Below are 23818 nucleotides of genomic sequence, written 5' to 3'. Positions count from 1 at the left end.
AATCCCGGGCCTTGACCTGCAAGTGCGTCGGGCTGTGATAAGTGAAGTTACCAACGACTGAACATTTTTTCAGGATTTTGTTTGGCTTTTCATCCAGCGTTGCCCGTCTCAAGAGCGCTTCTGCTTCAGAGCGACGCTCGACAAACCAGGCGTCCGTCCGCACAGGTGCGTCCGTGCGGTCTCGAGCGAATGCGTGCATCGTCGCCCGTGGGTGCCCCTCTCTCGGAGAGATCGTCGCCGTCGCCACGGCGAACGCCGGCAGGGAACCCGCGCCCGAGCGCTCGTGGGCAACGGGGCGACCGTAGGCACAAGGGTGCGTCGAAGAAACATGCAAAAAGGTCCTTTAAACAGAAGTTTGACGTTGTTTTAAATACCAGAGATTCTCCGAGGTAAATATCAACCATCGAAACAATCTGAAAAATATCAACCAAGGACACCTCTTCGACAAACACGTGACAATTTAGCAATGTTCAACAACATGTAACGAAACCACGGCCATACACACGTCGGGAGGTCAGCAGCATTACACACGTTCATTGTAAAAGAAATCCAAACAGAGACCATGTGTATTGTTAAGCTTTGACGGGATTAACAAATCAAAACAATATTCAGGGAAAGGACACAGGGCATTGCCAATGGCGTTTTACAAAATATGACGGCACTATTAACATCACCACATTTCCATTTTAGAAAACTAATAAGGCAAAGGCATATTCACTTATTTACCATCTTGCGCGAGTACATTTTCGGTAAGTGAAATGACGTGTGCAGTTGGGACTGCTAGTCCGATCAGAATTAGAGTCCGAGAGCAATCGTATGTGATACAGGGCAGTGCTGCTACAAGGGCTCACATCTGACCACTGGACTACACTGGTCAAGACGCTCCCCCTCCTCTTAGGAAGTCTACATTTATAAAATCAGTCAAGTCTCGTGGTATTGTTCCGACAGCGTGAGGAAACTAAAGCAATTTACACAACGCGTTCGTCTCATGTTGTGCCCGGTGCAGGAGAAACGGCAGTCCCGGGTTACGGGGCACGGCGAGGTTTAGCACGGGGCCCGTCACCAGGAGCACAACTCTCCACGAGCGCGCGTCGCCGCCGCCTCAGGAGGTGTTGGTGATGGGCTTGTACTTCTTGAGGCGCGTCCACTGGCCTGTGGCGTAGTTCATCTCAAACACGGTGTCCACCAGCATGGTGGTGCTGCCGGTGCCGTCGGCCTTGGGCAGCACCTCCGTGTGCTCGCTCAGCTTGATCTGGATGATGTCGCCCTGGTCGGGGCACGGGTTCTCTGCGCGTAAAAACACACGGGACGCCACGTGCCGGTGGTCACACACACGCGCGACCCTGCAGCGCGGACGCTAAATAAATGCAATGACGACGCTTGTGAGTGTTGCCGCTGCGAGGCGAGCGCGGCTGACTGGCACAAAGCTGCATTGAGAGTTGCTGCACAGAATGCAATCATTGGCAATGTTTTCACTCCGACTTGCCTGTTAAGTATTCCCCTTAATCGATGAGAACACATTTTCACTTCTTTTTGAATGAATTATCGATTATAACCCAGATTGAGCATTACGATGCACGTGACCGTGATTGCACCAAAATCTTTTCTGAATTGTGTAACAACAACAACAACAAAACACTTAAAATAATTACTTATTTTCAAGAGCGTCCTGTCAAAGAAGTTTGGCCCCATACCTAGGTGACAACTTTGGTTAATTTGGGAATAGACTGGGACACTCAAAGAAAACTCACAAATACGTGGAAGAACTACGACTCCACACGATCAGTGAAGAAACTGGCTGCTGTACTGCCTTCTGAAGACACGCTTTTCTCTCTCTCTGTGCATGTTCTACCAGTGCCACCACGCCCCGCGATCATCCACTCCGAAACCCAGCACAAGCTGCACGTCTACAAATAATAAATCTTGAGCGAGGAATGCATTGGCGTGTGGATTTTGAGAGTGGGAGTGCCTGTAAGATATACTACTCTCTAGAATAATGGTTTTTAACCATTACTGCAGCCTTGTACCCCTTTTGTTTTCAATCGTAAAAAAAAATGCACAATGTCAATAAATACATAGGTTTGATGAAACCAAGTAGATGTACTTGCGTGCCTAATTTGTTTCGATGATTTACCTTCTAAAAAAATCTGCCCATGTCCCGCACCCCCAGAAAAGGTCATTTCGCACTCCCAGGGGGTGCGTGCACCCCAGGTTAAAAACCACTGCTCTAGAGTAAGCCGGAGGTCCTAGAGAGCTGGGCTGATATTAAATGTGGCCTCCAAAAGGATGGAAGTTGTAATGTAGCGGCATGGAACCACGCATTGGTCATTGCGTCAAAAGTTTTGGTTATATTATAATATATTATCACTACAACAGCTCTACCTCCGATAAGCAGTTGGCTACGTCTGGTGCGAAAGAAGTTCAACATCAATACATTCACACTCGGCATGAACCCAGGCAAGAGCACCACTCACCTCTGGATCCGGCCATGAATCCCAAGATCAAGGCCTTCTCTGGCCTTGTAACTTTGTTTGCAGTTTTAAACATCTCTTGCGCAGCATACATCTGTTCTCTCTGTAGCATAACACCAACAAAGACAGAGAATGAACACAAAACATGCAGAAGTATTCAGCATGTACACGACAGGAAAGAAAATATTGAGAACCTCGCCGTACACATTTTTCAGCGATACCCCTAATCAGTCCCTCCGATACAGTGAGAAGCGTTTGACTCCACAGTCGCACGGCCCCTGAAGCTTCGGGACAAGAAGCAGTGTTGGGCTGCCCTGCATGGCTCCAATCTGCTTTTCGGCAGTGGTGCAAACAAAGCCATGAGTAGAAAAGCTTGGCTACCTGGGGCCAGCGATCAACTTACATTAGTGTGATCACCGTGCAGGCTGGTGGCACCGACTCGCGACTACATTTATTTTTAAACGTTCGCGTACCAGTGACTGCGGGATTTATTGTGAAAGTAATTTCTGTGGTTTGTGAGCATGAATGGCGTGGAGGCTCTGGGCCGGGATGGTGTGTGGCCTGCGGGTGGGGAGACACAACCCCAAGGGCCAGACACGAGAGCCAGCGGACAGCGGCTGCCCATGTCACTGCCGGCTAAGATAACTACTAATCAGACATTAATTACTACCGATTTAAAAGAATGGAATAAATCTACCAATTGCAAATATATATCTTGTCCATTTTAATATTGTGATGGTTGTCTAAGAGTGTTTCGGAACACACCGATGTTGAGATGGGTCATCTGCAAAGTCGCAGCCATAACCCCCAATTGTTATTCCTTGCTTAATGGGCGTGACCACTAGGCCTGGGCATCTGCGTTTTACAACTATAAGTGGCGGCTCCGTATCTTGCGAGTTCATCTCCGGCTATCTGGCTGAGTGTTAAGTCATCGAGGAATGCAGGAACCATAAGGCCTGGCTTTGAGACAGGCACTATTTTACTTTACTTTACCGAGTGTTAACATCCCCAGTGTTTAACAGTACTCTCTTCATTGTTCAGCCAGCATTGGTATAAACATGGGCATTTTCGTTCTTTTCTATCATGTGTATCAGGCCTCCCCTCCCACTCTCTGTCCAATGCGTTGGCGTGTGCAGCAGTAGTCGCTTGTGCTCAACCGCTTCCACGCCGTCGCCCATCCTTTTGGCCCCGCCCCCCCTCCCCCTCCCGATGCGTTGTACGTAGCACTCCGTGCCGTCTTTGAGCCCCGCCCCCCTCCCTCCCGATACGTTCCATTCATTGGCTACCACATTCTGATGAGCTCCCCCCCCCCCTCTCCTCCCCCCTCAACTTGCTTTTAAGGGATTACATCTTGAATCATTGCCTCACTTGATGCAGCTAATCTGGCTGTGACGGTCCCACCTGATGACGGAGACTTGTGTTGCCTCCGAAACGTCGTGATCTTTATTTTATTTTAATTTTATTTTTATTAATTTTGATGTTTTACCTACGTGACTTTACCGAAAAAACCTAAGAATATGAATCCATGCAGTCACGAAAGCTTCAAATCTAGAATTAAAGCATAATAAATTATTCTGGGATGTTGAGGCCAAAATTCCCATTTAAACTGCACTGCGTAGCACACAAGTCGGCTTTTTGCTCTCGCAAAGCTCCGAGTGCTCTGCTCGTAAACAAAAATACTTTGTGTCACTACTCTGCAGAATGGCGTAGCCCATGAGCAGAACTGCCTACAAGTAAACGTTGTCTGATGCAATACGAGAGTTTATACATCTCACCGTCTAAAGTGTGTGTTTCTATGCATGCTTTGAGCCAAACCGCTCGCTACTTTAAACGTGTGTGATTGTTAACGCACAGGCCTCGAGGCCCTCCCCTCGCACATGTGTCGAACTGGTAGTTGTGCACAACTCCGGCCTCCAACCTAATACACGTTAAGTCACTGATTGAGCGCACTCATTGAGTTATGATGAACTGCAGCACTGCTAATGGCATACTTACTAAAGAGTGTGCCTTATTAATGTGCATGCTCATTTTATTCGGGATAAGGTGAAGGGTGCATGTTTAACGGAGTGTGACAAAGGCATTTCCGTGCGTGACACCGGGAGGAACACAGAGATGCACTGTGATCTGGAGAGACGCACGACAGCTGTTCATCAGCACAGGTGGGGCCGTAGCGGCCAGCTGCAGCCTTACCGGGTGATTGTGGACCTCGTGTGGCTGAGATAGAGACTGGTGACACTCTTAGGCATCACTTGCTTGTGCAAATAAGATATATTCGCATTGAGAGATAGGAGATCTGGCCTTGCGGGTAGGTCTGCTATACCTAGATCACCACATCATACCTTTCAGTTAATAATCTCACTTCAGGACATGTAGGAGCCTTGCAGACTCAACTTCATACAAACTCGGACACCTAAATGTTGCCTATATGGCGTGTATGTGGCGCGTGTTATGTCGATCGAGCGGGTTTTTCTTTAATCTTCTTGTAACAAGTGGTGCTAAATATTATTGATACAATGCTTGAAACTATGATGTTATTAAAATACCAAGATGTCTTGGATGCTGCAGTGGTTTTTTATGAGTCCATGTAGTGTCCCTCAATTGTCTTAGTCTGTATCCTGCTCGTGAGAACTTTGGGGCGAGATCTTTAATTGCGAAAATGATTAAATCTAATGTTATTTAATGAAGAGCAACCTCTGCAAAACTGGTCAGATATAAATTCAAGACCGCTTTCTTCCAAAGTCGACGAGAACCACTGTACGTGCCACCATCGATTACGATCGCCGTCCAACACTCGCCAGACCAGGGAAACGCTCTGCCCGGACTCGGGAATGCACCTCCGAGCCGGCCACTCACCGTGAGCGAGAGGTTCTTCTTAGGCTGGCTCTGCTGCGTCTGCTGCGTCTGCTGCTGCTGAGCGACGGTGGCGGTGGCAGCAAAGGCGGCGGTGGCGGCAGGAGGCTGTGGAACGGGCACAGGCTGCTGCTGGCTAGCAGGGGCCTGCGTGAGGGTGGGGGTGGTGGGCTGCGGCGTGGTGGGGCTCGGGGAAGCGGCGGGGGCGGTAGCGGAGGAGGGCAGGGCACTGCTGTAGAGAGGCGCCTGCTGCTTGAACGGGTTCTGCACCATGGGGACGGTCGGGGAGCTGGGGGGCTCCTCGGGGGTGCGGTTCGACTGCAGGGCGTCGCGGATGGCCGCTGCCCCACTGGCGCCTGTGAGCCGCAACATACACGCCGAGCGGTGCTTCCATGCGGACCTTCACCACGACATACAGTCTGGCAGTTTCGCTATTGCTGGTATGAGCGAGCATGCAAGTTTACTGCCGCTTTTAAGTATGATTTAAAAAAAAAATGTGTCCATTGACAATGATGGAGCAAAATGTCCAGGTTTGTGTGTTCGGGCTGTTTGGTCAAGATGTCAATCCAGCCTGAGATTATGTATAATGCTGAGGTTCACATTACATTCCACAAACAAGGATGCATTGAATTAATCTGTGTGGCAATTCACTGCAGCCATTAACAGGGTGGATAGGCCTAACGCGTGTAATTTGCATAGCATGTTTTTAATCGATAATATCTCCGATGGAACGGACCAGGGAAATCGCGACAGAAGCAATCTTTGCATGCAGCTGTGCGACAGGGTGGGGGGCGAGTTTCTCTCACCAGAGGGGGCGTCTGCGCTGGGGTTGTAGGACGAGGAAGGGATCATGCTGGGTGTGGCCGGCAGGTAGCTGGTGGAAGGCATCGAGCTGTCATTGCTCAGTGCTCCCAGTTTCTGCAAGACAGAGGGGCGGTAGGCGTCACCTTTCGCGCTGCTACGTTACTAAACAACAGAGGAGGCAGTTCACACACGGGCAGACGTTGCATCACACATTGCACTTGCATAAACAACCCTTTGTTTTTCTTGCCATTTTAATAATTTTTTTATACTCAACCTCATAACCCTTCAAGTCAAGTGGCCACATCATGCGAGTTGGGTTGTAGTTGCGAGTCGTGCATGTGGTTAGCGAGTATGGTGCGAGTGTGTATGTGTATGGTGTGAGTGGGGTGGGAGTGAGTGGGGTGGGAGTGAGTGGGGTGGGAGTGAGTGGGGTGGGAGTGAGTGGGGTGGGAATGAGTTGGGGTGGGAGTGAGTGGGGTGGGAGTGAGTGGGGTGGGAGTGCAGTGTTAGTGAGTGAGTGAGTGGGGTGTGAGTGCAGTGTTAGTGAGTGCGGTGCGAGTGCGGTGCGAGTGCGGTGCGAGTGCGGTGCGAGTGCGGTGCGAGTGCGGTGCGAGTGCGGTGCGAGTGCGGTGCGAGTGCGGTGCGAGTGGAGTGTGAGCGAGTGGCGCGAGTGCGGTGTGATTGACTGGGGAGTGAGTGCTGTGTGAGTGGGTGAGTGCGGTGTGAGTGGGTGAGTGCAGTGTAAGTGAGCGAGTGGCGTTTGTGTGCAATCGGGTGTGAGTGCGGTGAGCGAGAGAAGTGCGAATGCGGTGTGAGCAGGGTGAGTACCGGAGTTGATACAAGTCCAGCGGCGTAGTCTGGGGTCACGGGGTTCACGGCCGCCTCATCCTTAGCCGCCTTCTCCCCCTGCTCCGCCTCTGCCAGAGCAGAATCACATCGCACAAGACGGCGCGCACATCGTATTCAGTGTGCCGGGGCAGGATACGCGACGATAAGGGACGGCCGAAGGTCAAGCACGAAGGTTGACCACTGTGGAGATGTTGCAACGAAATCAGTTAATGTTAGGGAGTGAAACGAATTGTCATCATAGGATGGCGAGAGTTTGTGACGGCGTGCGGGAAGCCATCGTCCGGCGGTGGACAAACGTTCCCGAGAGGAGCAGGGGCTACGAGGAGACCCAGCACTGGGAATACCGACCTGGGGCCTTTTTCCTCCGCTTGGCCTCGCGGCCAGCTCCCACCGCGTCCAGCTCCGAAATGTCCAACAGCTGCAGATGGGCACGCACAAAGGCACGAGCAGACATGGGCACGAGCACTCAGATGGGAATGTACATGGGCACAAAAAACATCCCATATATAAGATTTAACAAACTGTTAGGGCAAGTTCTAATAGGAAGGACATATTGTTGTACAAGTACCTTTTCCTAAAAACTTATATTAAGAGTGCTTCTGCCTATTTTTTATGTCATAGTGTTTTTAGATCTGGATTTAGCGCTGTGGCACAAACACGTGGTGAATCACCCCCCCCCCCCTGCCTCGACCACACAAAAGACACCTGGAGGTTAATACTTCACTAGCTGGCTTGAGAAAGTCATAAAATGTTATATAAAACAGCAAGCCCAATGGGGGCTAATGAAATTCCCGGGGAAACCCCGAAACTGGCTTCTCAGAGGAAGCAGCAATAAAGGAAGACGAAATAAAGAAAATGACACACAAAGACAGAACCCCACAGGGGACCAGGGGCCTTCCACCAGACAGCAACATCCACCAATGGGCGGTTAATCATTACAAGCTGGCTGGGGAAAGTTTAAAAGTTCAACAGTAGAGTTACAAGCTTAGCTATATCTTCAACATCAGGATATATATCAAAAGATAACGTGAGAATAAGAAGCACGGATTCTTGGCGATAAAGATGGTGAACTGATGTATTTTCGGTACAAGGAAAAACGCTGGACGACGGCTCGTCGCCATCTGGACCCCAGAACCACAGTTAGCAGAGATAGTACGTTGACAACTCAAACCATGCTACCCACTACAATAATATGATTGGACCTCGTGGTGACTGCCCTCCAACACACACACACAACGCGCATATCGGTACCAATAAGATGTTTCCACGGGGTTTTTGATTCGAAAAGGGTTGCCATTCCAAAGTGGTGAATTAATTACACTGTGTAACAATTTGTTTTGTTCCTGGGTAGCAAGTGTTATTTTCTATTTGCTTGTGCCTCAAAAGTACAAAAAACGGCTATTATTATTTCCCACAAACTTTGCTTTTGTGACCAGGACAGTGATATTATTAAATTTACCTATTTTCCAGAACATTCCAGATAGATTCAGTGCTAAGTAAACTTCGAGTAACTTCTAGAACATTCTAGAACTTTCCAGTAATAAGCCCACCAGTTCAGTTTAGGTTTAGCTGCCTAAGTGGATACATATCTGCATTTTTCTGGGATGACATCAAGAGGCTGCAAGCATCCGGCAGATACATTTTTGCTTGGTCTGTGGCTAATTTATCAAGACAAGAGCGAAAAAGTACTCTGTGGAAGCATTTGCTAAGATGTGCGAGGCCTATTTCGGCATGCCTGTCGGGGATCAAGACAAACCCTGGGCACCTCATTTCACCTGCGAGCAACGCAAAAAAACTCTGGAAGGTAAGATGGACAATTGTTGCTCAGAATTTTATGTTATAAAATTTGTTACAATTTTTTTTATTGGAAAAGTTTTTCATTTTTAAATGTTTTACAATTTTCAATGTCATTGAAAAAATATATATCATACATGAAAAATGTTGCGAGAATCTCTTACATATTAGTCATGGGTGAAATTACTATATTTTTGTAGGATGGTACAGAGGGGAAAAGAGAGCCATGAAGTTCACTATCCTAAGAATTTGGCAGGAACCCACTGACCACGAAAGCAACTGCTACTTCTGCATGGTGGACCCTTCCAAACGTCAGACTGGCAAGAATGCACCTGCTATCACGTATCCGGACCTTCCTTCATCCATCGCCCCGGTGCCACACTGCCATGAGCTCCCCGTACCCACTCCTCCGGAGAGAGAGCAGCAAGTCAGAGAGGGAAGAAGACGTTGTAGATCCAGATGACAATTTCAGAGGTGGAGCTGAGGAGAGAAACCCATACTACCTCAACCAAAAAGACCTCAACGACTTGATCAGAGATCTTGGTCTCACCAAGTCCAATGCCGAGCTTTTGACATCTAGGCTCAAGCAGTGGAACTTGTTGGATGAAAGTGTGCAAGTCGCAGATCAGAGGAAGCGTTACCAATCTTTTTGCAGCTTCTTCACCTGTCAAGATGGGCTCTGCTTCTGCCACAATGTGACCAGTCTGTTCGAGGCAATCTGAATCACCTGTAACCAGAATGAGTGGCGCCTCTTCATTGACAGCTCATCCAGGAGCCTCAAAGCCATGCTGCTCCATAATGGTCACAAGTAGCCATCTCTTCCCCTGGCTCACTCGGTGCACCTCAAAGAGGATTACAACAGCATCAAGACCTTGCAGGACGCCTTGAAGTATGACGAGTACGGCTGGGAGGTCATCGGAAACTTCAAAATGTTGGCATTCCTGATGGGTCTCCAAGGCGGTTTTACCAAGTTTCCCTGCTATCTTTTTCTTTGGGACAGCAGGACACCAAGGCGCACTGCCACAGGCGGGACTGGCCACAGCGGACAGAGTTCTCTGTGGGGAGGAACAACGTCAAGTGGGAGCCACTGGTGGACCCCCGGAAGGTGCTGATGCCACCACTGCATATCAAATTGGGCCTTATGAAACAATTTGTCAGAGCTGTAGATAAGGAGTCGGCAGCCTTCAAGTACCTTCAAGACTTCTTCCCGAAGATGTCTGAGGCAAAGGTCAAAGCCGGTGTCTTCGTCAGACCACAGATAAAGAAGATCCTGCAGTGCAATGAATTCTCCAAGAAGCTCACTAGTAAGGAGAACGTGGCTTGGAACAGCTTTGTCACAGTGGTTCGTGGCTTCCCGTGCAATCACAAGGTCGAAAACTATGTGGAGCTGGTTGAGACTCTGGTGAAGAATTACGGCACAATGGGCTGTAGGATGTCCCTCAAAGTCCATATCCTTGATGCTCATCTTGATAAATTCAAGGAGAACATGGGAGCGTACTCAGAGGAGCAAGGGTGAGCGCTTCCACCAGGATATACAGGTAGTCCCCAAGTTACGATGGTCCAACTTACGATATTTCGATCTTACGATGGCGATACGACAAAATTGCCATCAGCAACCTAACATCGTTCAAGTATGCAGACGACGGACAGAATCTTGGTGAGTACAGTACAATATGATATGTTACGATGCGTTCAATGCATGTATGATACGTAGCTTCAGCGATTTCATTTTAAGGTTACCACAATACAATACGTTCAATGCATGTTAAAAGTTTTTATAACAGATGGGATTGTTTCCTGAAAAAACTTTCTATTAAATTGCAGTTCATATAGGTAGGCTAAGAATTTACCTTGGTTTTTTAACTTTACTGTGCAATACAGTATTGTAATTAATTAATACATAGAGTATATAGTTTACAGTGCGGTACTGAAAATTGCTCTGTTTTGCTAAATTATCACCATTCTTTAAGACTCCTGGGTAGGCTAAGCCATCTTCGACTTACAATATTTTCGACTTACGATGGGGTCGTCGTAACGCATCTCCATCGTAAGTAGAGGACTACCTGTACTGGACTTTGAACGCCGCTACCAAGGACAGTATAACGTGAACATGATAGGAGACTAAATTTGGGGGATGATTCGTTAAAGTGATTTACAGTATAATCATAAATCTCGAAAAACTACTCACTTCTAAATCTTTTGGAGTCATTTTTTTATTACTTTAGGATAAATACATGTTAATTTTGATTCATGTTTTTTTTCTGACTTTATGTCAACGAAGATTCAAATTCGCCTGTTTTCTCATTGAAAATAGGGAAATTTCAAAACATCACTCTCCTGGTCACAAAAGCAAAGTTTGTGGGGAATAAGACATTTTCTATACATTTTAGGCATATGCAATTACGAAAGAACACTTACCACCCAGGAACAAAAATTGTGTTACAGTGTTGTTCTGCAGCATTGTTCTGTCCCTAAAGTTGCATGAATACGGTCGTTTAGAAGTATTTTAGTCATTCGTTTTCTTTTCATCACATAATCTTACCAATGAATTCACACTAAACATTTATAAGCATCTACGTCACGAATCTCCACTCACATGAATATTATTGTTTTGAGATTTCTTGTAATTGCATAATCTTACCAATGAATTCATTGATGTCCCACTAGCCATTTGATAAGCATCTATTAGCCAAACCTACACACTCGCATGTACACGATTGTTTCGGATATTTATTTAATTGCATAATCTTACCAATGAATTGATGTCACACTAAACATTTATAAGCATATATGCTACGAATCTACACACTCGCATGAACACTATTGTTTTTAGATATTTATTTTAATCATCTAATCTTACCAATGAATTCATTGATGCCCCCTTTTGCCTTTGGGCACATGTTTCTTTAGCACGGTTCAGTATGAAGTCATTTTTAAGGACTTTCCTATCGTCGTGTATTGTCGCGCTACTATGAAGAGTTAGCCGATTGTTCTATTGCTCAGTTTAACAACGTAACCATTGAGGTTTAATTGGACGGATCGACGAGTATGATATCTGCAAGAGCACTGTTGTGGCAATTCCGATCATAAGTGTGTTCGCATATTAGAGTGTTGATAGATATTAAAGTTGCTTCACACAGAAGAGCCCGAGTGGTTCCTTCCTAAGTTCATGCATAATTATATTAATTATAAGAACTGTATCCTGTAGCGAGATCCGAATCCTGAGACCTGACATAATTCCACTAAAATCATAACCAGAAAATGTTTAAGCGAGAATCATGATCAGTAAAAGTTAAAGCTAGAATCATTGTATTATCATGATTGGTAATACACCTCGACACAACGAAGCTAAGCATCACACACACACCGTCACACACATAAGATACACCCCTAGACAATGAAGCCGAGCATCACATCACACACACATCAATCACAAATAACCACACACAAGATACACCCCCTAGACAGCGAAGCAAAGCCAATGATAATACACATAACTACATGCACACCTATCGATCATAATACAAACTAACACACACACACACATTCATAATACTCCTATATACACACACATCGACCATATACATACATTTTCACGTAATATTTTACACACATACGATTGATCACATTACACTTGCACTCAATAAACATCAATTAACATGAAACACGTTAAATTATTTGATACATTTTTTATCATTTGCATAATTTCATAAATTCCCACAGTTTTCATTTATTTTATTCTTTTTCACAACACAGTATATACAACACTATGAATGCCTGTATGGCACACGAGGGGAGGCCCGGGACCAGTTCAAATATTGGACTCTGTTATTGGTCGTGAGCAGACATTTAACTGTTCACCGGATTTGTAGCGCAGTGCGCTAATCACTAAACAAACACTCCCCACACAGCCACACACGAGCACTCACACGGGCAAGTACATGCGGACATGCAGGGCAGATGCTGCACATGGCACCCCTCTACACATTCACATAGAACCATTCATGTTCACAGGTTCACGTCACCACTCGGCACAGTTCGAGATTTCCCAAAAAACTTCAGAACATTCCTGATCAATCAGCAGCAAGTCACACGATTTGTATATCGACACCGACAATGGGCCCGCAATGTTACAAAACCAAATATTCCCGCGTTGTGTTTGGTATCCCGCGCCGTTATCTCAGGGTAAAATATCATGCGGCCTCTCCGGGGCGCACGCTATCGCGTTTCGTGCTGCACGGTGCAGCCACAGTGGTAAAGCAACGAGGGCAGTGTTCGCGGCGATCGTGGAGCCGGGCCGCCGGGCCTCACCTTGACCCCGCGTTCCTTGCGGAGTGGCGTGCGCGCTGAAAGGGGCGTGCGTGTGCCGGGGGAGCCGAAGCCGGGGGAGGCGCTGGGGCTGCGGAATGGCGCCTGCTTGGGAATTCCTTTCAGTGGCGCTGCACAACAACCACCACCACACATGGTCAGGTGTGAACCACAACCACCACCACACATGGTCAGGTGTGAGCAACAACCAGCACCACCACCACCACACGGGTCAGGTGTGAACCACAACCACCACCACAAACTGTCAGGTATGAATAATGACCACCACACATCACGTAGAATTAGTTCAGCAAAGAGGGAGCGGATGATAATTTCGGACCCAGGAACACAAACCTATTTTTTCCACGAGGTCTATTATTTTTCAAACGCAATTTTGCCCAACACGGCATTTTCTAGGAACATAACCCCCACATCCGGCGAGATATTAGCGTATATGTTTACCTTTGGCATGTGGTTACATGTAGATGCTTGACTAATCAATTGCCATATTTGAATACAAAAATTATTCACCTGGATAATTGCGAGGGTGTCCAGGGACTTCATTCACTTGTTGGTGAAAGCAAATGTTTTCGAATTCATGGGATTTATAGGAGGTTTAAATCACTAAAAACTGCCCAAGAAAATTCCGGGCTGGCTTACGAACGTCGTTAATGTAAACGTTAACACCAAACTTAAGATTTAACGAATGCGTCGAGGTGATGCATAGTTGAATAATGGGCGAAGCAACGACTCACTGGTGGTGTCAATCTTCTTCACAAGGCCCCTCCCTTTGGCATGGAAGGGGATTCCTGAAGTCTTCTTCAGCTGTTGTGCCGTTTCCGTAGCTGTGAAATAAACACCGTCAAACAACATCATGGCCAAATCGACAACAGCTCATCTTTACATCGACTCATCCATTAACAATGATTATTAAGCTCATGATATGTAGATTGAATCGTGTATGTGGGAATCAATGTTTCTTAAAAGGAATGTGTTGTATGAATTGGGATAACATCAACTATTTTTATTTTACCAGGTAAGGCCCACCGAGCTATATAGCTCTTTTTCAGAAGTGGCCTGGCCACAAATAATAGCTCAACGAAGTCGCCGATCATGTGGCCATTTATAGTCGCAGCCAAACACTCTAAATGCACGTTTCTAAACGCGAGGGGAAAAAGTGGAGGACCCAGTGAACAATCCAGGCAACCGCGGGGAGAACATGCAAACTCCAAATATACAGGCATCAGGGTTGGGATCAAACTCACGACCTCCTGTATACCAGGCAAGGTAGTTACCATATCAATATCTTGAACAGACCACACAACTTGAATCGTCACAATTTGTCGGCTCGCCAGGTGTAGTCAACTCTTACACCTCGATTTTACACCAACTGATGCAACTCTCTTAATAAGCAAAACCGAATAAAAGTATAAGAACGCAACAGAGCATGAAATGTAGCAATGTAAAACATTATTTCATAAAAAAAAAGGTTCCCAAAACTTTTAAATCAGTTTGTTATCTTTAAAATCCAATTCATGTTTAAATTTTATATTTACTATACAATTCAGCCATCAAGAATGCCATAAAAAACCACCAGTAACAAATTTTAAGCAAACAAACATCCAACTACTCCTACTTTAGCTGTCAAAATAATACTGACACAGCCATTCAGAATGGTATACTGCAAGTTTAACACACGTAGGCTTTCGCGACCAATATCATCCATAAGAGGTTTTTTGGGTTAGATCGCGTAAATATATAAATGTGTCGTTAAAACCCATCACCCGATGAAGCGAGTTGTAATTACTGGCGAAACGTCGTACTCAGATTGTAAATGTTGTGGCTTGGCTCTCCAACACACCGGTGTGCTGTACTAGTGACGAATTGGCATGTTCTGTTTACGTGACAACCCTTACTAGTTGCCTGTGTCGGGTGGTCGCAGGTTAATGACACATTTATAGATTTGCGCGATCTAACCCAAAATAAGATATTTAAAAAACTTTTTTTTAAACACGCTTTTATGAAATGTTCCAAAAAGTTAAAAATATATTTTTTTATGTTCATGCATTATATATGTTTAATATACTGTTGTTGTAACCGACTAAAAATAAAAGCGTGGGGCATAACGTAAGGGAGCGTGGGCAATTACAGCCATTAGTTGACCATGGACAATTAGACCTAAGCCGAAACATGACATATAAAAAATAATGTTTAAAAAAATATATTTTTTATTTTTTATGATATAATATAGTATTGCCATCAGTATGACATAAGTATACAAAGTTTGCAGTCGATACCACATTGGGAAGTGGGTTAAAATTGAGTTACAAGATTTGAGGATACAACAACGACAACAACAACAGACAGAGCGAGTTAAAAGAAAGCGTGTAAAAAAAACCTCTATTATGGTATACTGCAAGTTAAATGACATGAGGTGGTGTCCACAGATCCAGGGCTGCACCCCACACATCACCAGGTCTGCATCACACGACAAACAAAAGATCCCCCGTATAGCCTGAACAGACTGTTGGGACAAATGCTGTTAGCGAGGACCTATGCGGGCCGGCACGATACACAAGGGGGTCGGTGGCCAGCACCACGCCTGGCCGTCTTTGTCTCCCTTGTGGCGATGTTTACTCATTTGAGCCTGAGCCTACCTAGGGGAGGCCCAGGACTGGTTAAAATAACCGTCACTGGTGTTGGCCATGAGCAGGAATCACTCCCAAGCGCTGCAGCACACATTGAGGGTGGATGCACCGCACATCACCATCGGGGCTCACATTTCTGCAGGAGCTCTGCCCTCAGCGTGGCGCTCTTGGGCTTGCGGCGCAGCTGGAAGTGCTTGGCGGGAGGTGCGAGCGGCCCCACCAGCGTGGTGAGCGCGCTCTTGTTGAGGAACTGGCACTCGAGGGGCAGCATCGTGGAGGCGTCGCAGTCCACCACTGCGGCACAGCAGAGGCGCCCGACACTGTTAAAGCCAAGCTCACCCTCGCGCCCGCAGCTCCTTGCCGTCGCCAAAGTAGCGGCGGCCAGAATGGGGTCATGTAGAGGATGTCTCTGCACTGCCTTCACGGGGAACAGAGCTGAGGGAGCTGCGACGTGCGTATAATGGAAACCCTGGATGTCATTACATCTGGCAATATGAAATCTGGAATTCAACAGTACGCTCGTAATGGATGCACTACGCATAGCGACACTCTAATGGCAACACTTCGGCAGCGCCGTGTCATGTTCAGTCAAGGGCTGGTGCAGCTCCCATTAGAAATTTAAGTTTAATTGATTGAAATGTTGTTTCATTGTTTCCATGTGTTTGCAAGCCAGGTTTGGAACGTAAAGCAGGACATTTTGGAATTCTGAAGACTGTACGAGTGCTCAAATTATCCAAGCATTAAAAGATTCAGAGCCAAATAAATACCTGATGTCACGATTATTCGCAAGTCATTGTAACTTTCTGACCTGCCCCTACTGGACATTTGTGAAAAAGGGATTCATGGTTCGTTAAATTTCTCCAGGATAAATAAAGATTCTGATTGTGAGTGATATATGCATATGAAGAATGGAAGCCCTGTTATGTTCATACAAGAGGTCTACTGGATCTGGGCAAGGCCAGAAATGAATCTCAACGAAAAAGTCATAAAAGTTATACAAGCTGCCCTGCCATTATAGTACCAGGCACACGTAATGCATCCAAAAAAGGGAGGCAATGAATTTCGATGAATGCAGTACTGGAAAACGTATCTGCCACTTATTTTCAAGAAACCATTCCACCACTCCACAAAAAGTTGGTGAAACGGTGGCATCTGATGTCGCTCGAATGAGGTTCTGCAGGTTTTCCATCATTCCTCTCGTAACGCACCATGTGCAGTGCGATGCCTCTGCATCAGACAAACCTTTCTCTTTGAGGTCCCCCAGGACACTCTGCGCGTTGGAATTCTGCTCCTCCAGCTCGAGGTTGAGCGTACCAGAATCCGGGAATGTCCTCACGACATCAGCGATCATCTGAACCCACAGGTCCGGGTCGCTCCGGGCCAGCGTCAGAATGATTCCCAGGGCACTCTTCATCTACAAGGTTTCAGCAGTGGTGTTAAAGGCTTCACGTGTAAGAATCACATTACCTCTGCCAGACCTTGCAATGTGGGAAATTCCAAATTACACAAACGCTCACATTGGGCAACATTTGCATCTTACAAAGTTCACAAGTACCATGAAATATTAACAAGTATGAACAATAGACACAATTAGCTTAAAGTACCAATATAATATTAATGAATATATACATTTTACAATGAAAATGTGCATTTAAATTCCATAAAGTGCAACCAGGGCAGGAAAAAACATCGAGAGGGTAATGCACCAACTTTCCACAGCTGAGAAGAGTTTATATTCTACAGCTCATAGCACATCGTGAGGTTGACCCACATCCAAAACATCTTCTGGTCCCATATTTTAATCTGCTTTCATTCACCATTGTCTGGCAAAAAACATCTCCAAGCATGCGTACAAGCTCGTGCAAAAAGCATCAAGTGTGCAGCCTGTGTACGGAGCACAAGGGAGAGCAGCACAAGGGGGCATTCCGGTTGGTGCTCGATTGATGTGGTTGAGGTGTGCTGCACTCTTCAGCGCTGCACGGCCATTGCAGATCCTGTTATCCGTGTTTACCCACACATCTACTCCTCTTGGTAAGGTGTGGATAAACGTAACGAAGTTACAACCACTTACAAATAACCGCTCATAAACAATCACTTTTCAGAGCATCCAAGCAATATGGTCTCGCCAACAGCATCCTGAACTTGATCCAATCATACCAAAACCAGCCTTACTACAGTCGACCTCACACCACTGTTCATGGCAGCAAAATCAAGGTGGTAGACAAGTCACCCCGTCTTGGCAGCACCCTTTACAGGTCACGAGGAGGCAATGACAAGACTTACTCCACATTTACAAAGCTCATTCTTGGAACGTTGAAAAAAGAGAGGCTGGAATGAGCGAGTGTTGGATTCTCAGGGAATATTGTGGTGTACAGAGTTGTTAAGCTTATTACTTTCCGCTGCAGTCCTGAACTATATACAGCGACAATATCAGACCGCCTGAACAAGTACACCAGCACCGACAGCACCAAACACTGGGTACACACTGGCAGGATCATTTACCAAACACAGAAGTTCTACCATACAGCGGTCCACCCAGCAATGAGACACGTGTATGAAGTCGGACAGGCATGCCAAGATACGGGACTTCAGGATCTTCAAGCAGGTCTTGCACAGCCAATAGTGACTGGCGGCCAACATCAGCAGCACCAAGGCACCCCAAGTCCACCATCAGAGCACGTCAGATGAACATCTGTTGGCAGAGGTCATTTCTGCAGCTTGTTGAGGCGGACTGCCAAAAGCCAAGCTGGAAGCTGAGTGCAACACCTCGCACTGAAAATCGCTAGAATAAATCGACACTCAAGACTCGATGAGACCTCATAGTGTGATGAAGCATCTGTCAGCATTGACTGATGGATGGGCATTCATTAATCCTTCGCAATGAGCTTTAGGGAAGTGTACAATCGGCTATTAATTCTTCTCTTGTAGGGCTGGGCGATGTCGATGTTGGATGTTGTTGAGCCAGTTGAGGGCTGTGAGAGCGATGTTGTGAATGTCAGAGATGCTGCCGGCAAATGTCCAGAGGATCCGTTATTAATATTTGTTTAGACAGCGGATGCGGTTTTTGTATAAGCTCGCACCTGATAAGTCAAATGGATAGCCTGTAGTTATGGGTGATGGTATATCTGTAATCTCAGTACTGCCACTGGACATCACATTACCATGTACTGTTTAATTGTCATATCAGATATCGTCCAAACACTGGGCGCAAAATGATCATAATCGCTACAACCATCCATATTACCACCACCACTTCCTAGCATGACCACTGTTATCATTACAATTCCTATCTCCATCACCATTCCCAAAACCACCACTCCCAGAATCACCACTACTATCAACCACGACCACCACTACACACTTTCTATCATCACGACCACTCCCACCAACATCACCCCCCATCATCACCACTTCAATCACTTCCTCCCATCACTATCACTTACCTAATCCTATCACCACCACTCCCATCACCATTACCTCCCCTCATTACCACGACCTCCCCTCATCACCACTACCATCACCACCACTACCTCCCCTCATCACCACTACCATCACTACACCACCACCACCACCACCACAACTCTCATCACCACCACTACCTCCCCTCATCACTACTCCCTCCCTCATCACCACTACACCGCCACACACTACACCACCACCCCTCATCACCACCACTACCTCCCCTCACCACCACTACACCGCCACCACCACAACTCTAACCATCACTACACCGCCACCACCACCACGGCCCCCGTTCCCGCGTGACCCCCCTCCCCCCCCGCTTGTTTCGCTCCCACCAATGAGAGGCGAATGCGCGCGCCCACGTGACCGCCGCGTGCTCAATGAGCGCCGCGGGCGCGCGGCCCGCGCCTTGCCTCGTCCACGGTGCGGCGCGGCAGGTGCAGCACCCCGAGCAGGAGCTTGAGCTTCACCGGCGACGAGAGCGCGTGGAAGCACTCCTGGATGTTGCGTATCACGTCCTTGGTGAGCAGCGACACGATGCTGGAGGGCGTCCACAGCTCGTCGGGCGAGCCCAGCTTGTTGTGCAGCCACAGCGAAGTGTCGCTCTCCCGCACCGACGCCATGTTGCCCCGCGAGCGCAGGCACCGCACCGGGCGCCGCGGACACCTACGTAGGCCCGAGGACCCCGCGGACACGATATATAGGGTCCGAGGACCCCAGGCCGGCGCCGCGGACACCTATAAGAGGGCCGAGGACCCCAGGCCGGCGCCACGGACACCTATAAGAGGGCCGAGGACCCCGCCGCGGACACCTATAAGAGGGCCCGAGGAGGACCCCTGGCCGGTGCCGCGGACACCTATAAGAGGGCCGAGGACCCCAGGCCGGCGCCACGGACACCTATAAGAGGGCCGAGGACCCCGCCGCGGACACCTATAGGAGGGCCGAGGACCCCGCCGCGAACACCTATAAGAGGGTCCGAGGACCCCGTGTGGGCAGTGGACGTTGCAGCGAGGCAAAGCTGCCCCGTGTAGCCTGAGGCGGCTGTTGGGGCAAGTGCTGTTAGCGAGGAGCAGCGCGCCCCATGACGTTCCGGCAGCGCACACCGAGGGGGGTTCCGTGGTTCTGGGCAAAACAAAGTGCGGCTCGAGTTGTCATCAGCCATGGCCATTCCACTGCTGGATGAGATCGCTCCGTCTCGGTGACGGACGTCGGCTACCTCGCCTGGGGTACAAGACGGCGTGGGTCCGACCCCGACCCTGGCGGACGCCGCCTGCTGCTGCTGCTGGACTCTATTTGGAGTTCGCGGGCCTCTGCCAGTGGTCAAGTGGAGACTTTTCCCTCTGCGTGCTCCGGGTTGTCCCTCCACATATAGAATCAACAACACGCGTTTAGAGTGCTATTTGGCCGCGATACATTTCCACGTGATAAGCCACTTCGTTGCGCTATCATTTGTGGCCAGGTCGCTTATAGAAAAGAGCATCTTAGCTCGGTAGTAAATACAAGTTTAGTTTTAGACGAATTCTATTTGGCTGCCGCTCAGTTGTGTGGGCCATCACCGCCCCTCCTGGCCGTGACGAATTGTCGTCCACGCGAAGTGTTTTGGGGTTAGATCACATCAATAAATATACATGTGTCGTTAAACCCGCCACCACCCGACACAGCCAATGGGTAAGGTTTGTCACGCAAACAGAACGTGGCAATTCGCTACCAGTGCAGCACACCGGCTGTGTTGGAGAGTAATTTGTAAATGTCGTGGTTTACTCTTCAATACACCGCTAAGCTAAAGTAACTAACTGGCACGTTCTGTTTACGTGACAACCCTTACTGATTGGCTGTGTCGAGTGGCGTTTCACGACACATTTATTTCGATCGCGAAAGGCGACTGCGTGTTGAAGATAAAATAACTCATTCGTAGGTGTCATAGGTGCAGCTCTGCAATAACCTGCTCAAGCCCCTGCTGCGGGAAGGGCCTCCACGAGAGCGACCTCAAGTGGTGTTTGGTCTACTCATCCACATTGACCCGACTCGCTGGAAGAGCTGGAGCCCACTGTTAACCCCACCACACGCGCCGGGAGATGGACTCGACCCGGTGCCGCTGACGACGCCACCACAGGCAGCTCCCAACACAAGCGAGTGCAACACTCCCTTAGGGGCCGTCCATAAATGACGTCACGCACCTAGGGGGGGGGGGGGGTCAGACATTTGTGACAATGTGTGACGAGAGGGGGGGGGGTTGAGAAATGTGACGTCACATCGAAATGCACAACTTTAAATATATACAACACGTTCTACTTAATTAAACACATTCCTGCGGAGGGAGCTGGTAGGAACGTTGGGTTGCTCGGTCAATGACCAGGGTCAACGGCAGCGTGGTGTATTCCGCAAATATGCCCGACTGTGAGGACGGGCACAAGCCGGCGTGAGTAGGTTAAACGGTGCGTTTAATAAGGGCACCACGGGGTTACCAGCCCCTCCCCACCCAGCCCCACCCTCCCCACCCAGCCCCTCCCCACCCAGCCCCTCCCCACCCTCCCCTCCCTCCCCACCCAGCCCCTCCCTGCACGACGGACGGACGGACACAATAATCCCATGTGGGCTGGTGTAACCAGGAGGTTCCTACCAGTAATAGACTTTTTTCATGTTTTCTCTTACAACATCATAGTGCAGCGCCACATTAAATACGCATTACAATGACAATAGTTTAAAGCTATTTGAAGCATGTTTTATTATTTGAGGGGGGGGGGGGCAGAGCCCTGTGACGTCATATTTGAGGGGGGGGGTCTGACTTTTTGTGACGCCGTGTGACAAGGGGGAGGGGGTCAAAAATCGTCCAAAATCGCTTGACGTCATTTATGGACGGCCCCTTAGCTCTGAGTTAAGGTTTCCACTTTACGTGCTGTATGCAACTGGTGTATCCGCCCATAGTTAACCTGACACACTGTGATCCAATTGTATTTGAATGCTCAAAACATTTCAATGCTCAATGCTTTGAACACTCAAAGGACAGCCCCGTAGGGTCAGTGAGCCCAGGAGGGGGAGGAGGCGGGCACCACGAGCCGTAGTGGCAGCGTTAGCAGGGAGACCCTTGCCGTGCTTGACGAGTGCGTTCGTGCGTGACCACGCTCTTTGTAAACAAACACGCGCCGAATCGAGAGCAGAGTCTGGGCCTCCTCGTGTCTGGGGTTACCGTGCCAAGCGAATGGCTCGACTCGTGTTTATGTGCAGCCGCATTTAGTCAGAAGTCCACAATGTTTTGTAATTGTTTAATATCATAGTGGATGTGTAATGACAACAGGGTGTTCTGCCACGAAACTTTAAAACGACTGCGTGCACTCTGAACGGTGACGTCTGCGGTGTTTTCCGGTGTTCCATAGATTGTTGGATCCGTGCCGGGAGTGGCTTAAAACTAGTATAGTTCGCTAAAGTCCACATTTGCTGGAAAAAAAAACTGAATCTTTACAATTTGATTCCAAGGAAGACTTCAAATTAAAAGTGTGATAACGGAAGCTACGCCTATAAAGCGCAATAAGCTGCATGTGTTCAATTAAATTAATTATTGCCATAGAAGGTGCCTCAGCTCGAAATCTGCAAGGAAGCTCTTAGAGCAGTGTAAGATAAGAAGAGCCAAGTCGGTGTAACGAGGTGTCTTGCCCAGAGCTTTGCGAGAGCAAAATAATGAATTGTGTGCTCCACGGTCCAGCTTAAATGGGAATTTTGGCCTCAACTCCCAGAATTATTTCTTTATATGCTTTGTTCTGTACTTGTCCCAAAACCAGGCCTTATGGTTCCTGCCTTCCTCGATGACTTAACACTCAGAAGGTTAGCCGGAGGTGAACTCGCAAGACATGGAGTTGCCACTTATCTTTCTTCTTATATATAAAAGGGAAATTTGGGAATGTGTGTCTTTTAAAAATGTTTAGCGTACTTCCCGACATGCAACAAACTGGAAACTTGCCATGTGGGTACTTTCCAGACGGTACACCATGCAAGAATTATAAAAATACATTTAGGTTTTTTTTTTGGGGGGGAGCTCAATAATGCATCTTTTTTTGCACGGAAAGTGAGCTGTGACGTCACATGTCATGTGACCCGCGCATGTGGAAGCGCGCCGCGCTACGAATCCGGCGACCCGAGTTCGATTCCCGCTCAAGGCCACCACCGGTGACAATTATTTGAACCGGTCCTGGGACTCCCCAAGGTCGACTCAGCCTCAATCGAGTAACTGGTGTGGTGTGTGAATATCGCCACTGGGGAGACAAAGGCGGCCGGGAGTGGTGAATCCAAGTCCCGGACGAAGCCGGGTAGTAAAGCTAGTAGATGTATAAAACACAGATGCCCCGAGACCCAACAGTGACCTCTCCTCCCAAGGGGAAAAACAAACAGGGACAGTGAGTGAGAACAGGGGTCTTGGGCCCTCCTCGTGTCTGGGGTGACCGTGCCAAGCGAGTGGCTCGGCTCGTGTTTATGTGCAGCTGCATTTTGTCAGAAATTCACAATGTATTGTAATTGTTTAATATCAGTGGATGTGTAATGACAACCGAGTGTTGTGCCACAAAACTTTAAAACTACTGCGTGCACTCTGAACAGTGACGTCTGCGGGGTTTTCCGGTGTTTTCCGGTGTTCCTTCGGAT

At 47.9% G+C, this 23818-nt stretch overlaps 1 protein-coding gene across 2 annotated transcripts; it reads right to left on the bottom strand.

The window, feature by feature from the left end:
* Positions 1–305: 305 nt before the first annotated feature.
* NELFA (negative elongation factor complex member A) lies at positions 306–19968 on the bottom strand. 2 transcript variants are annotated; one of them, XM_078855639.1, is made up of 11 exons: positions 19600–19968; positions 16967–17138; positions 15857–16018; positions 13832–13921; positions 13080–13207; positions 7323–7392; positions 6954–7042; positions 6128–6239; positions 5325–5677; positions 2475–2574; positions 306–1287 (listed from the first exon to the last, which is right to left on the bottom strand). In XM_078855639.1, the coding sequence occupies exons 1-11, from the start codon at positions 19807–19809 to the stop codon at positions 1103–1105; spliced, it is 1671 nt and encodes a 556-aa protein (XP_078711765.1). In that variant the 5' UTR covers positions 19810–19968; the 3' UTR covers positions 306–1102. The 2 variants fall into 2 exon arrangements, with proteins under 2 accessions (XP_078711765.1, XP_078711766.1); XM_078855640.1 differs by lacking the exon at positions 19600–19968 and adding an exon at positions 18227–18533.
* Positions 19969–23818: the final 3850 nt, after the last annotated feature.

Source organism: Lampetra fluviatilis, chromosome 4, assembly GCF_964198595.1.
Source record: "Lampetra fluviatilis chromosome 4, kcLamFluv1.1, whole genome shotgun sequence".
Lineage (NCBI taxonomy): Eukaryota > Metazoa > Chordata > Hyperoartia > Petromyzontiformes > Petromyzontidae > Lampetra > Lampetra fluviatilis.
The sequence above is the reverse complement of the archived record's forward strand: the minus strand, read 5'-3'. Positions and strand labels throughout refer to the sequence as shown.